The sequence below is a fragment of the Leptonychotes weddellii genome, chromosome 13 (assembly GCF_054177405.1).
Source record: "Leptonychotes weddellii isolate Sample4059 chromosome 13, ASM5417740v2, whole genome shotgun sequence".
In the NCBI taxonomy this organism is placed as follows: domain Eukaryota; kingdom Metazoa; phylum Chordata; class Mammalia; order Carnivora; family Phocidae; genus Leptonychotes; species Leptonychotes weddellii.
Window position 1 is genome coordinate 10,313,724 of NC_138381.1, and position 13,165 is coordinate 10,326,888.

The 13,165-nt window shown below is 35.9% G+C and overlaps 1 protein-coding gene across 1 annotated transcript in view; it reads right to left on the bottom strand.

Annotated features, from left to right (window-relative positions):
- Positions 1 to 13,165, bottom strand: part of CDH7 (cadherin 7) — a 115,749-nt gene that overhangs the window by 21,922 nt on the left and 80,662 nt on the right. The window contains exons 7-10 of the mRNA XM_081801057.1: positions 9,756 to 9,892; positions 8,805 to 8,926; positions 8,006 to 8,123; positions 4,536 to 4,787 (exon numbers count right to left, since the gene is read on the bottom strand). Coding sequence (XP_081657183.1) covers positions 4,536 to 4,787; positions 8,006 to 8,123; positions 8,805 to 8,926; positions 9,756 to 9,892 — 629 coding nt within the window. The remainder of the gene's footprint in view (positions 1 to 4,535; positions 4,788 to 8,005; positions 8,124 to 8,804; positions 8,927 to 9,755; positions 9,893 to 13,165) is intronic.

Here is a 13,165-nt window from a genome sequence, read left to right on the forward strand (position 1 = left end):
ACATATCAGATAAAGGGCTAGTATCCAAAATCTATAAAGAACTTATGAAACTCAACACCCAAAGAACAAATGATCCAATCAAGAAATAGGAAGAAGACATGAACAGACATTTTTCCAAAGAAGACATCCAAATGGCCAACAGACACATGAAAAAGTGCTCAACATCGCTCGGCATCAGGGAAATCCAAATCAAAACCTCAATGAGATACCACCTCACACCAGTCAGAATGGCTAAAATTAACAAGTCAGGAAAACGACAGATGTTGGCGAGGATGCGGAGAAAGGGGAACCCTCCTACACTGTTGGTGGGAATGCAAGCTGGTGCAACCACTCTGGAAAACAGTATGGAGGTTCCTCAAAAAGTTGAAAATAGTGCTACTGTACGATCCAGCAATTGCACTATTCAATATTTAGCCCAAAGATACAAATGTAGTGATCTGACGGGGTATGTGTACCCCAGTGTTTATAGCAGCAATGTCCACAATAGCCAAACTATGGAAAGAGCCAAGATGTCCATTAACAGATGAATGGATAAAGAAGATGTCATATATATATACAACGGAATATTATGCAGCCATCAAAAAAAAAAGAAACAACGAAATCTTGCCATTTTCAATGACATGGATGGAACTAGAGGGTATTATAGCTACGTGAAATAAGTCAATCAGAGAAAGACATGTATCATATGATCTCACTGATATGAGGAATTCTTAATCTCAGGAAACAAACTGAAGTTTGCTGGGGTGGTGGGTGATGGGAGGGATGGGGTGGCTGGGTGATAGACATTGGGGAGGGTATGTTCTATGGTGAGTGCTGTGAATTGTGTAAGACTGATGAATCACAGACCTGTACCCCTGAAACAATTAATACATTATATGTTTAAAAAAAAAAGAAGAAGAAGATAGTAGGAAGGGAAAAATGAAGGGGGGAGAAATCGGAGGGGGAGACAAACCATGAGAGACTGTGGACTCTGAGAAACAAACTGAGGGTTCTAGAGGGGAGGGGGTGAGGGGATGGGTTAGCCTGGTGATTGGTATTAAAGAGGGCATGTATTAAAAAAAATATATGCCCACAATTATGAACTTAACTATGATAAAAATGCATAAGAAAATTGGTGTTGGGGTAGGGCTCAGTCATGTGGCTCAGTCTGTTAAGCCTCTGACTCTTGATTTTGGCTCAGGTCATGATCTCAGAGTCGTGAGGTGGAGCCCCATGTTGGGCTCCATGCTGAGCATGAGCATCTCCCTCTGCCCTTCCCCTTGCTTGCATGCTCTCTCTCTCTCAATAAATAAATAAAATCTTAAAAATTGGTGTGGCAAAAATATTTAGTCAAACATTAGAATACTAAAGTATTTTGCCATATACTGATGAAATGGTTCTACTTGCAAAATAATCACATCTGATTGATAACTTTATCATGAACTTTGAATATGACCATAATCATTCCCATTCGAGGTATATTCAATGTAAGTAAAGGAAACTTCAGGCTCTAATTTTTGGGTCTCTTTCATTTAGAAAATTCAGGTACAAATAAATTAGAAAGGGTGAGAACAAAGTTAGGATGGGAGAAAACTCAGGAAATAGTTCACCCGTAAAGGTAGGAGGACACAAACATGAAGTCGACACGACCAACTTCAGACAACATGACTTTTCAACTCTGAGAAAGAAAGGACTATGTGTGAACAATTTTGAAAAAAAAATATTTTCAAGGTATGTTTTTTTTGTAGTTTAATCCAAAAGCAGTGATTCATGATAAAGAGACCTAGAATCTTATGGCGTAACATGTTATATGAACTCCCGAAATCCTTGAACCCAGTTTTACTTCCCTTTTCCCCTCTGCAAAGTGCAGAGGTTTGGGCTAGAATTGATTTCTATGATGCCTTCCAGCATGAATATTCTGGAAACTTCAGGGCATCCCTTTCTCTCATCTTACAAATAGCTTTAATTTGAAACATCACTGGAAAACAAACTTGCCATACAGGGATGCACCTTTTCTTAGGGATTAAAAGCCCAGGTGCTTCTCTAGTTTCATCCTTATAGATTGAACTAGATTCTCAAGTAGTTCTTCCCTATTTCCATCCCTTTGCTTTTTTTTTTTTTAAACCATTTTTTAAGATTTTTTATTTATTCATTTGAAAGAGAGAGCACAAGCGGGGGGGGGATTCAAAAAGAGAGGGAGAAGCAGATTCCCTGAGCAGGGAGCCAACATGGGGACTTGATCCCAGAACCCTGAGATCATAACCTGAGCTGAAGGCAGATGCTTAACCAACTGAGACACCCAGGCACCCCTACCCTGATTTTTTCTAGCAATATTTATTTAGAAGCCTAAAAATGTTGAGTTACAAATCCTGTTATCTAGTGTCTAGGAATAACCCACCTCACCTCTTGAGGTGTAAAGGTCACTCGTGCACTAGAAGTCATGACCCATGCCAGGCTGTGTATCCCATCCACAGCACCCCCACCCAAATACGCGGTCATGTTGGCTTTGTCACATGTTATGTGAAAACCCAGAGTCTGTAATTGAGGAGACAGAACCAAAAGAATATGCAACGTCCTGATCATTTGTTTCTAAAGACTCAGGAAATAAGGCATAAAAAGACTCACTTCTGAACAAGAATACCAGTATTTTAACACACTGACGACTGAGCCAAGTCCTCACTGAGAAATGAAAGCCATTAGTCCTCAAATGAATTTCAGTACAATAGGCTCTGTTTGGACTTGTTTTGGTAGACTTGGAGAAACTTTAAAAGATGAGTAAAATATAAGACATAAACACCTTATCCTAAGAAGCGGAAGAGGTATTCCTAGTCTGGTATCTGTTAAAGGAAAAGGCTCAAATATAACTAAATTTTGACGAAATCCACAAAAACCTATAATCTTACCCTGAGACAAATGTACACACACACGTACTCTTATATGTCATATGCAAGAATAAAATCTATAAAACTCTATTTCACTTATTTTCAGTGACAGCTAGGTAATGATTCTTAATTAGAACCATCAAGCCACTTAGCCTGCAAGGAATCCTTAGGTCAATGGTAAAAGTATGTTCTAAGCATGAAGAAGGCTTCATTAGATAGACAGCCTTAAAAAAAAAGTCAAAGGTAATTAATTGTTGGGTGTGATTAAATTGTGAGGAATACAATTTTATCTTACTTGTTTGAAGTATGACATAATCTAAATTGTCTGTGATAAACTGGCCAGGTTAAGTTCAAAAAGAGTCATCCATATACCATCTGCCTTTGCAATGGTTCCATCTTTTTCAAAATTTACTCTAGTCCTTTGTATTCTATTCGAATCAGGCTTTAACTGAGAATTACTTACCATTTCTAATGAATTTGAGACTTTCCATCACCTGTGTGAAGCTATTTGAAAAAAAGTTTTTTTCCTTTCTAGATTTATTTGGTTAGCTGAGGTTATTGATGTCAGTAATTTCCATTTGTATGAGATCATTTACAGTGTATTAGTAACTAGGTCTTAGCTTGGTTAATAGGTTGAGAATTCAGTTCATCAATAACACTTAAAAGTTATCGCATGTGCACTATATGGTAGGTACATGATTATCTCATTTAATTTTTACAACAACCTTACAGTCTAATTCTATTATTTTTCCCTTCTAGATTAAGTAGCCCAGCTTTATAATGTTCCCCTGGTGAAAAGCTAGTGTATGTTGGGAACAGTAGTAAAAGTTATGTTTACTGAACTTCATAAATCTTGTTTTTAAACATTACACAATGATGACTCACATTGCCAAATTCAGCTTTTACAAAAATCTATTATAAATGGGTTCACAAATTATATTAGACCCCAAGAAAACACACAGTACGGTCTCAGATGTATTATTAAACGCTTGTTGTCCTTGACGTAGGAAGTTCTACTCTGATAGACAATATAGCTAAGGAATAAACCCATTACCCAATGCCCATGTTGGATGTCTCCCAATTTTTAAAAGGGTACTGCATAATCTCTTATAAAACTAATTCTAAGTTATAAATCTTACTTAACCATGCAATAAAGTAATCATGGAGAGTATAATTAAATATGCTAATTCTTGGGAAATTATAACTTTTGCATTGCTGAAATTGCAATCTTTTCAAATTTGTGAATAATTTAAAAATCTACCTTAAATCTTTTCTGAAAAGAGGTGGGATATAAAACCATAATTTCTGAAGTAATCACATTATCAAAACAACATAGAAAATATTCTGGTCTAAAATATCTCCTCTGTAGGGTATTCTAAAACAAACAGCTGGGACACGGTAAATTTGAAAAAAAAAAAAAAATCAAGTTTAAACAGTCATTTATCTTCAATGTTGTTTTAAAAATGAAATTGATATTTTTTCCGAGTTGTATTTTAAATATACCATTGGAAAGTGTGGCCAACGAACAAGGGTTGCTCATTGAACAAAACACGATCCAATAGAATTCTTGCATATGTTCTCAAAAAGGTACTAAAGGCAAAAGAAAAGAGAAAGGTCATGATATATGGTTGGTGCGATTGCTCTTACAGAGCAAGCACTGGAAACAGTACCTACCCAGTAATGTCAAGACACAGGCGAGTATCGCGATCAGGGCTCCTGTGCTGAGACCCGCGGGTAGGACGTAGGCTTCCGCATTGCAAGTCTGGGCAATCCCATCGGCATCACAGTCGCAGACGCGGATGGTGAGAGTGTTGGTGCTGCTGAGGGAAGGCGATCCACTGTCCACGATGAAGATCGGCAAATAGTAAACAGATTGTTCTTGTCTCCGGAAGCCATTTCTCCTGGTGAGAATGGAAGCTGTGTTGTCTAGGATAGAGAAAACAAATGTGTAACACAAAACTTCTGATGGACTCAGTCCTGCCAAACTTACCTGATTTAAGGGGGTGGGGGGCTGGGCGAAATAGGTGAAGGGGATTAAGAGGTACAAACTTCTAGAAGAAACACACAAATTTATGTGATTTAAGTCATTCTGTTAAGTGTCTTTTGTCAGAGAGCTCTATTACCCAGTACTGGTTGATTTTAATACATTTTAATGTATTTACGTCATGCTGCACAGTTATGACCAAAGGAAACAGTTATCCAGTAAAACTGAATATGAAAATTTTTGTTCATCCCTTAACTGCAACTTTGTAAAAATTACATAGAATACACCCTTTTCTCCTAAATTTCAAACCATACACTTACAAAGAGGATGATTCAAATTAACAGGATAAATATTTTTGCAGCATCATCAGATAACACAAATAAAAATCCCAATCTATCCTCTCCTTGACAAGTTCCAAACCCAATATAGAAACAAGTAAAATAAGACAATCCAGCTTTATTTGAATTAAGTATACATAGATATTCAGGAAAGGAATTATTGTGTAGGTTTTAAAAATCCATATTGGTATATATCATCACCCAAACCCCATGTATATAAACACTTTGTTAGTGATAAAATAGGTCATTTGTGTTTAATTTATATTCAATATTCTATTTTATCTAACATTTAATTATGAAGCTTTTACCAGTGATCATTAAGTCTGTATCACATAACTGTAATTTCTATATCAGAAATAATTTTTTTATCTACTAACAATTTACCCAGCTACTGTCTTAACTAGAAAATTTATGTGATCCTTTAAATTTATAGCAATTAAAACATAAAGAAGGAAAATAGCATCATAGTTTCATCTAGTGTACTTTAATATGTATCTCCTTTCCAAGCTATCAAAAAGATATTTATCCAATGTTTATCAGAAAAGAATTAACAATGCTCTAATGAAAGAGCAAGCTGAAATCTATTCTATCCAAAGAGCACAAAACAAGAAGCTCATAGGAGCCTGGAGAAAACATATAACCTCCAATCATAGATGTGGCAAGTATAAAACTGTGATTTTTAGGTTCTGTCTGGTAAGTTTTTATGTAAACAAATCTTTTAAGACGTGAATTTCAGGTGTTCATTAAAAATCTATACATGGAGTTGTAGAAGGATATTATTTTCAGTATGTTTCCATACACTTAATAGTAACACACACACGTGTCTATTTCTTTACCTCCCAATCATTAAGATATAGGTATCGATGATTTGATACACAAAGTTTTTTCAGAGCTGCTGAATTGTAATCTAACATGACTGGCATCAAATAGCATGCGTGTGTGGGTGTGCACGCACACACACACACACACACAATGGATTGTGAAGCACATGCATAAATGCCCAATATGTGAAAGAAAGCCCTATTCTCAGGAAGGAGATCATAAAATTCATCATGTTCTCTATGCAGTTCCTATGATGGAAGCTAATATAAGAACTGATCTTCTCCAAGGTACATGCTAGGGAGCTCTGGTCTTGAATTAGGGAAATCTTTCAATTGTGCAGCAGTGGGGATGTCCTATAAATCCATACATTTTAGTGCATGTACTGTTCAACAATTGTGGTGGTAGTGGATGATGACACATGGGGGAAATATTCAGACTCTTCTTGGCAAGGTCATAAAATCCTCTCTCTACACTTGTGCTGGATGAATCCAAGTGCTGAGAATTGTCCCAAATATGATTAAGTCAGAGAGTCTAGGATTACCCACATAGAGAATGCTCTTCCTTTTATATTACTAAAGGGACAAGATAGTGTTCTCATTTAAGCAGAGAGTGGGATCAGGAAAACTATTATTTTCAGATTGAATTTTTGAGGTCAAAGTTGGATTTTCTACACTAAAGAAGATGGTGGCTTCAGGCAAAAAGTACTTATCATGTCTACCTTCTGAGTAAGTCTTTTTAGATGAGCCAGTGTTTGACTAGCAAATCTATTTCTACATTTTTTTTTCCCCCTGAAACCTGATTCACACATTCAACCCAAAGGAATTACATTTTCTGTATTGGTGGAGCATACTCCTCTCTCTCTATATATATATCAGTTGAAAATGCCCTTCCGTTAAAATAAATACCTTGAATGAAAACACCTGTGAATATATAAATTCAAAATTAGAGGACAGATAGCAGGTTCTCTTACTTTAAAAGTTCTTATAATTGTCCATGTGTTGTCTATAATGATATATATATATATATGTTGTTTATATTATAAAATAATTGTTTATATATGCCTATGTCAGTCTATATATATTTATAAAATGTAAATATATATGTGTGTTTCTGTCTATATATAGATTTTTAAAGCAAAAATGTATTTTTTTAAGCAAAACCAGAATATACTTACAGGTACTTATAAAAATATTCTATAATAAAACTTAGGGAACTGATAAGAGTGTTTACCTTTGAAGCAGAGAAATGAGATTTAGGATGACAGGAAATTCTTTTGTTTTTTTTTATACTTCCTTGCATCAGGAATATATCTGTTAATTATTTGCATGGATTACTTCTATTTTTTTGTTAAATAAAATAACTGATGCTACTATTGAAAATATATTTTTTAAAGATTTTATTTATTTGACAGAGAGAGACACAGCGAAAGAGGGAACACAAGCAGGGGGAGTGGGAGAGGGAGAAGCAGGCTCCCCGCAGAGCAGAGAGCCCGATGCGGGGCTCGATGTGGGGCTCGATGCGAGGCTCAATCCCAGGACCATGACCTGAGCTAAAGGCAGACGATTAATGACTGAGCCACTCAGGCGCCCCAGCTACTATTGAAAATATTAAGTCAAAGTTGATTTAGGTTGATATAAAACTGGAAATACCGATTATTTTCCTAATGTCTCAAGTTATACCTATGTAGTATATAGCCTTGTTAACACATTTAGCTGGCTCTCAAAGGTCTAAAAGAAAAGTCAGAAAGAGATGTATCTGGCTTCTCCCCTATTTGGATTTAGGCCTGAAATGATATAAGTAGCAGCTGCTTCTTCATGACAGCAAATCCATAGATAAAAATTACTTGAGGTGCTCATTGCCCTTTAATTAATGTCCTTGCTAGTGTGTGTGTGTGTGTGTGTGTGTGTGTGTGTCTCCATAATCAGCATTCCTGAGCAAGAAAAAGTATTTGCCTAGAGAGTTTGTACCTGCTGCTTCCACTGGTGACAATAATTCCTTACCTTTGTTATCTTTCAGTGAAAAGTTGTGGTTATTTGTTGCATCGGTTGTTAAGCTGAAATAAAATTGGTGTCCATTGGATGGCTCATCTTTATCAACAGCACTGATCTTCTGGATAACCTAGGGATGGAGAATTAAAAAACATGAAAGCACGTTGCTGTGCTCTTCTGTGTTCTGTGCTACAGGACAGAGCAATTTTATACCTTATAATAAATACCATCCTCCTGGGGGGAAGGACCAGATGTACTAATATGAACCCAATCTAAAAAGGGCTCTGAAAACTCAATCATGTCCCTTTGAAATTTCATGTTTGCATTTACTTCTGTGAACCTGAGAAAGAAGCTGTACCAACTGATGACATTAGCCCAGTACACATCACAAAACCCCGAACGACACATCACAAAACCCCGAACGATACGGATGAGTAGAACAAACCACACCAAGATTAAACTACACTTAATTCTTAGAAGTTCAAGGTACGTAAGCCCTGCTGTGTAAAACGGGGAACAGCCCAATCAAGCTTCATATGCTAGATTTCTCCTTAAAAGAGTCAAAGCCCTCAACCATTTACCATGGCTTTTACAATGTTCACTCTTCTTCTTGAGAAATTTCATCATCCTAATTAAACCAGAATTTTAAAGTTCCTTCAATATTAGTTTATGCTACACATCAAAGTGTTAGTTTTGCTGAGACGTGCTGATTATGTTTTATCTTAAAGCTGGCAGAATTTCAAAGGCAACTGCGGCTGGCTATTTTTAAAGAAATCACAAGCTAGGAGCCTGGTGTGCTGAGAGCTCTTACCTGCCCTGGCTGGGCATTTTCACACACAGTGGTCTCATAGTCCATAGCAAATTCGGGCGCGTTGTCATTGACGTCGAGTATAGTAATGGCCACATAGCCTCTTCCGACTTGAGATGGATTCTCTAATAAAGAGGAAAATGTCTTACCATTTACTCTGAGAGTAAAGCTATTTTCCATTGCCATTTTACTCAAGCAACTCCTATTAAAAACAATTAGAATTATTCAAAATGGTTTGCCTCTTAAATCATGATTCTAATAAGAAAATGACCAAACCATGAATGAAATCTAGAAACATAACACTATGTTTCTTCAAAGGGAGCAACAGAAAATTTGATCTAAACATCATATATATGTATAGTACATGTGTATATTTATTTGAGTCCCTGATGAGAAAATCATTGAAAGAAAGAACCAATAAACCATGAATTTCAATATTCTTTGAAGCTAGAGTACAGATTTGTATGACTATACACATATATTATATAAATATTATCTATGCACATATACTATATATGTAGATAATATGCATAACATATAATTATGCATTGTTCTTTCAATATTTTTATTATAAGGGGCTAAAATCAGTTCAATATCAATATGCTTATCTGTGTGTATTGGTTAGAGATCAAGTTACTACTTTTTGTAAGCTCTTGGACCGACTTTATATCAGCATAGATGCAGCTTATGAAATAAGACTATAATACAACAGGAAGCCATTGGAAGGTAACTCAGGCCCATTATTTTATAGTAATCTCTTTTCATTAACTTTGTGAGTATTGGCAAATAAATGATATAAGTATATTTCACAGCTTGAAATTAGGGATTTTCAAGATTTTGCTCAATTAAAATAAGCATGTAATGTAACTCAAGCAGAAATTAGCACCTCATGACAACCCATTCTCTACTCTCAATGACCTCCATCCTAATTTAATGTTAAACCTTACAACTTACGGCTCTCCATTGCAAGAACTGTGATATTATGAACAGCGTTTGTCTCTCGATCCAAAGATTTGGCAGTAGTAATAACTCCACTGTTGGCATCAATATTGAAGTATCTCTCCAAGTCTGTGTTTCTGTCAATTGAATACCTAATTGAACATTAAAAAAGAAAGAAAAAAATACTTCAATATTTGTTTGATTACAGTTTGCTAAATTTATTTCATTAATTGCATGGCCAACCACCAAATCCTGCTGACTCCACAATCTGTCATATTAGTAACATAAATACATGCTTAGTTTAAAACTTCAGCAATGTTATACTCAGCTCATAACTGCTTGTCAGTAATCTTTTTGCTTTTCTGTCAGTAAACAATAAATACCCTAGTATAGATATCTTCACAGTGGATTGTTTAACTAATAAACTTCAAATTTATTTTATTATTATTTTGGCTCTCGAAAATCATTTACAAAAGATTTAGTAGCCCTTGTCACGGTTATAGGTCCCTCTAAAAAGAAACAGACAAAGACGTCTTGCCCATTCACATACACTTAGTAACATCTTTTGTCTTGACAACACCAGCCTAATCTTATTCCTCCAACTTTTTAAAATTATTTTTGATGTAGTGTTCCATGATTCATTGTTTGTGCATAACACCCAGTGCTCCATTCAGCACGTGCCCTCTTTAATACCCATCACCAGGCTAACCCATCCCCCCACGCCCCTCCCCTCTAGAACCCTCAGTTTGTTTCTCAGAGTCCATAGTCTCTCATGGTTCATCTCCCCCTCCAATTCCCCCCCTTCATTTTTCCCTTCCTACTTTTTTTTTTTTTAACATATAATGTATTATTTGTTTCAGAGGTACAGGTCTGTGATTCATCAGTCTTACACAATTCACAGCACTCACCATAGCACATACCCTCCCCAATGTCTATCACCCAGCCACCCCATCCCTCCCATCACCCACCACCCCAGCAAACTTCAGTTTGTTTCCCAAGATTAAGAATTCCTCATATCACTGAGATCATATGATACATATCTTTCTCTGATTGACTTATTTCGCTTAGCATACTTAATCCCCCAACTTTTAAAACATTTTCCACTCAGGATCTTGACCAGGATTCCATAGATATGTTTCAAGGTAGAACCCTTAAAATTACACGAATATTTTGGTGTGTAGAAGCATTTTCTCAAAATATTCGCTATCCAAATGTCAGTGAAAAATGTTATTATATATATAATAATATATATATTTATATATTCATATATATATATAAATATACATAATTCCATTATGCTGTTATTTGTTCCATACACAAAATTCACCCACCTCCAATTAATGACTATCTTCAAACACCACAGCCCCACCCCCAGTGGTTCTAGTTGAGTGAAGGAATCTCATTTAAAAGCAAACAATTAAACAAAAGAACAGATAAGCAAACACATACCAATTTAAGAACGTATTTTATGTTTCCATAGTTTTCCAACTACTATTATTAAATAGAATCATCTACTTCTAGTCTGCTGTATTATAAAATGCTAGACACATAGCAAACATAGCAAGGAAAGAGGAGGCATTAGAAAATATTAGAAAATTAACCACACACCAACAAATACTGTCTTTGTCCAGCAATAGGTATTTAGGTGTTAAGAATATTAGGAACTTATTTTCTGATGGTTTCTATTTTCTTGATGGCATATGAAAGAAACAAGGTTATCAGCTGAGGGAGCAAAGAGGAGAAGGTAGTTTGAGAAGGAGAGAGAAGTCATTTATTATAAGGGACAGAAATATATATAAATATAAATACACACATGCACACAGAATAAGGAATGTATAATGGAATGGCTACGCATTGTGGATTGGCACTTTGAGATTTATGTTCATCAATTTAATGTGAGACCAGTCATCCTTCCTATCTGTCTTGCTCTGTTGTCACCCATGTGTTTGAAGGGGCACAAAGAGCATAGGGCTGGATTTAACTAGTCATGGACAATGGAAAGAGAGAGGGGAGTAGAGATGATAGGAACATGTACACAGGAGTGATAATAATGAAGACCCATGGTATAGAAGTTCCTAAGAAAGCATTAAGGAAATAAGGGAAGATAGATTGATATTGAGAAGATTCTGATAGCATCAGGTTGCAGAATTGCTAGAGTGGGAGGTGGTGGACAAGGAATGAGATCCTTGAAGTAGATTTTCAGTAGTAGCATATATATGAGGGCTGACAAGTCAAGAGTATGTTTTTAAAAATCTATGACTAAATCAAGGCAGAAGAACAGATCACTGGAGTCAAGAAGACCAAGAAAATAAAAGGCCAACGTGTTTAATGAGTCATCGGTATAATTTAATCAGTTACCAATCATCATGCCAGGAGTTATTATGGGAAGGAATAAAATGATACAGGGACTAAAATCTTCAATGAATTAATGTGATTACTGTATATTTGGTGGTTGATAGCAACATGGAAGATTCTAAGTCTAATGATGCATTCCACAGAAGAGTTGAGGGCTTTGAAGGAAAAAGAAAATTAAATTGTTTAAAATGATAATGGCAGTATAAACAAAATGTACTCACACTTCCAAGATCTGTGGTACATGGGACATGAGGAAAATAAATCTTACTTGAGTTTCTCCATACCCTCTTCCTTACCATCCTTCTATTATTGCTTAAGTGTTTTTATTCATATAAAAATCAAATTGTTCCACTTACTCTGCACATCCCATCTGCTCTGACCTTCTCAAAAACGTTTTTCCTTGGAATAAGATATTTTCTCTCTGTACTTTATTTGAATTGAAAGCAAGTATGTTTTCTACTTTGCTAGTCTCCTATGTAGATGTGGTATTGGTGTCTTGACATTGAAGTTTTAGCAAATGAGATGAAAGTTGTTGAGTCAAGCATCACTGAAAAACTCTTTAAATGATAGGACAGAGCTATTAATTCAGCTGGCATTTGATTTCTGCCCCTTCCCCTCCATCACACCTGGGACATGAACACAACGGGAAGTGGTCCAAAAGCCAAGTTGTAAATATGAGGTGATGAGTGCTTGATATGAGAAGCCAAGGTCCTTGATGACATTATACTGCCAAATTGTCAGTCCTTGGGTGTATAGCTCCAGACTTCTCATTAGTAAGTCATTAGTGTAAAGCTTTGTTGCTACTAGCCAAGCACAATTTCTAACTAGGGCAAGCAGGTAATATTATTATGGTATTTCAGTATTGGATACTAAAGTCTCACAGTTGGTTGTTGATGGAGCCAAGACTCAGAATCATGTCATCTGAGCCATCTTTCCATTATATACCACCACCAGACTTATATATTGAATTACCTGCTTAATTTCACCACATGGATATACGACATGAACTGAAATGTAGCATGTCCCAGCTGATATTGTAACTCCTACCACCTTATTTATTACCTATAAAT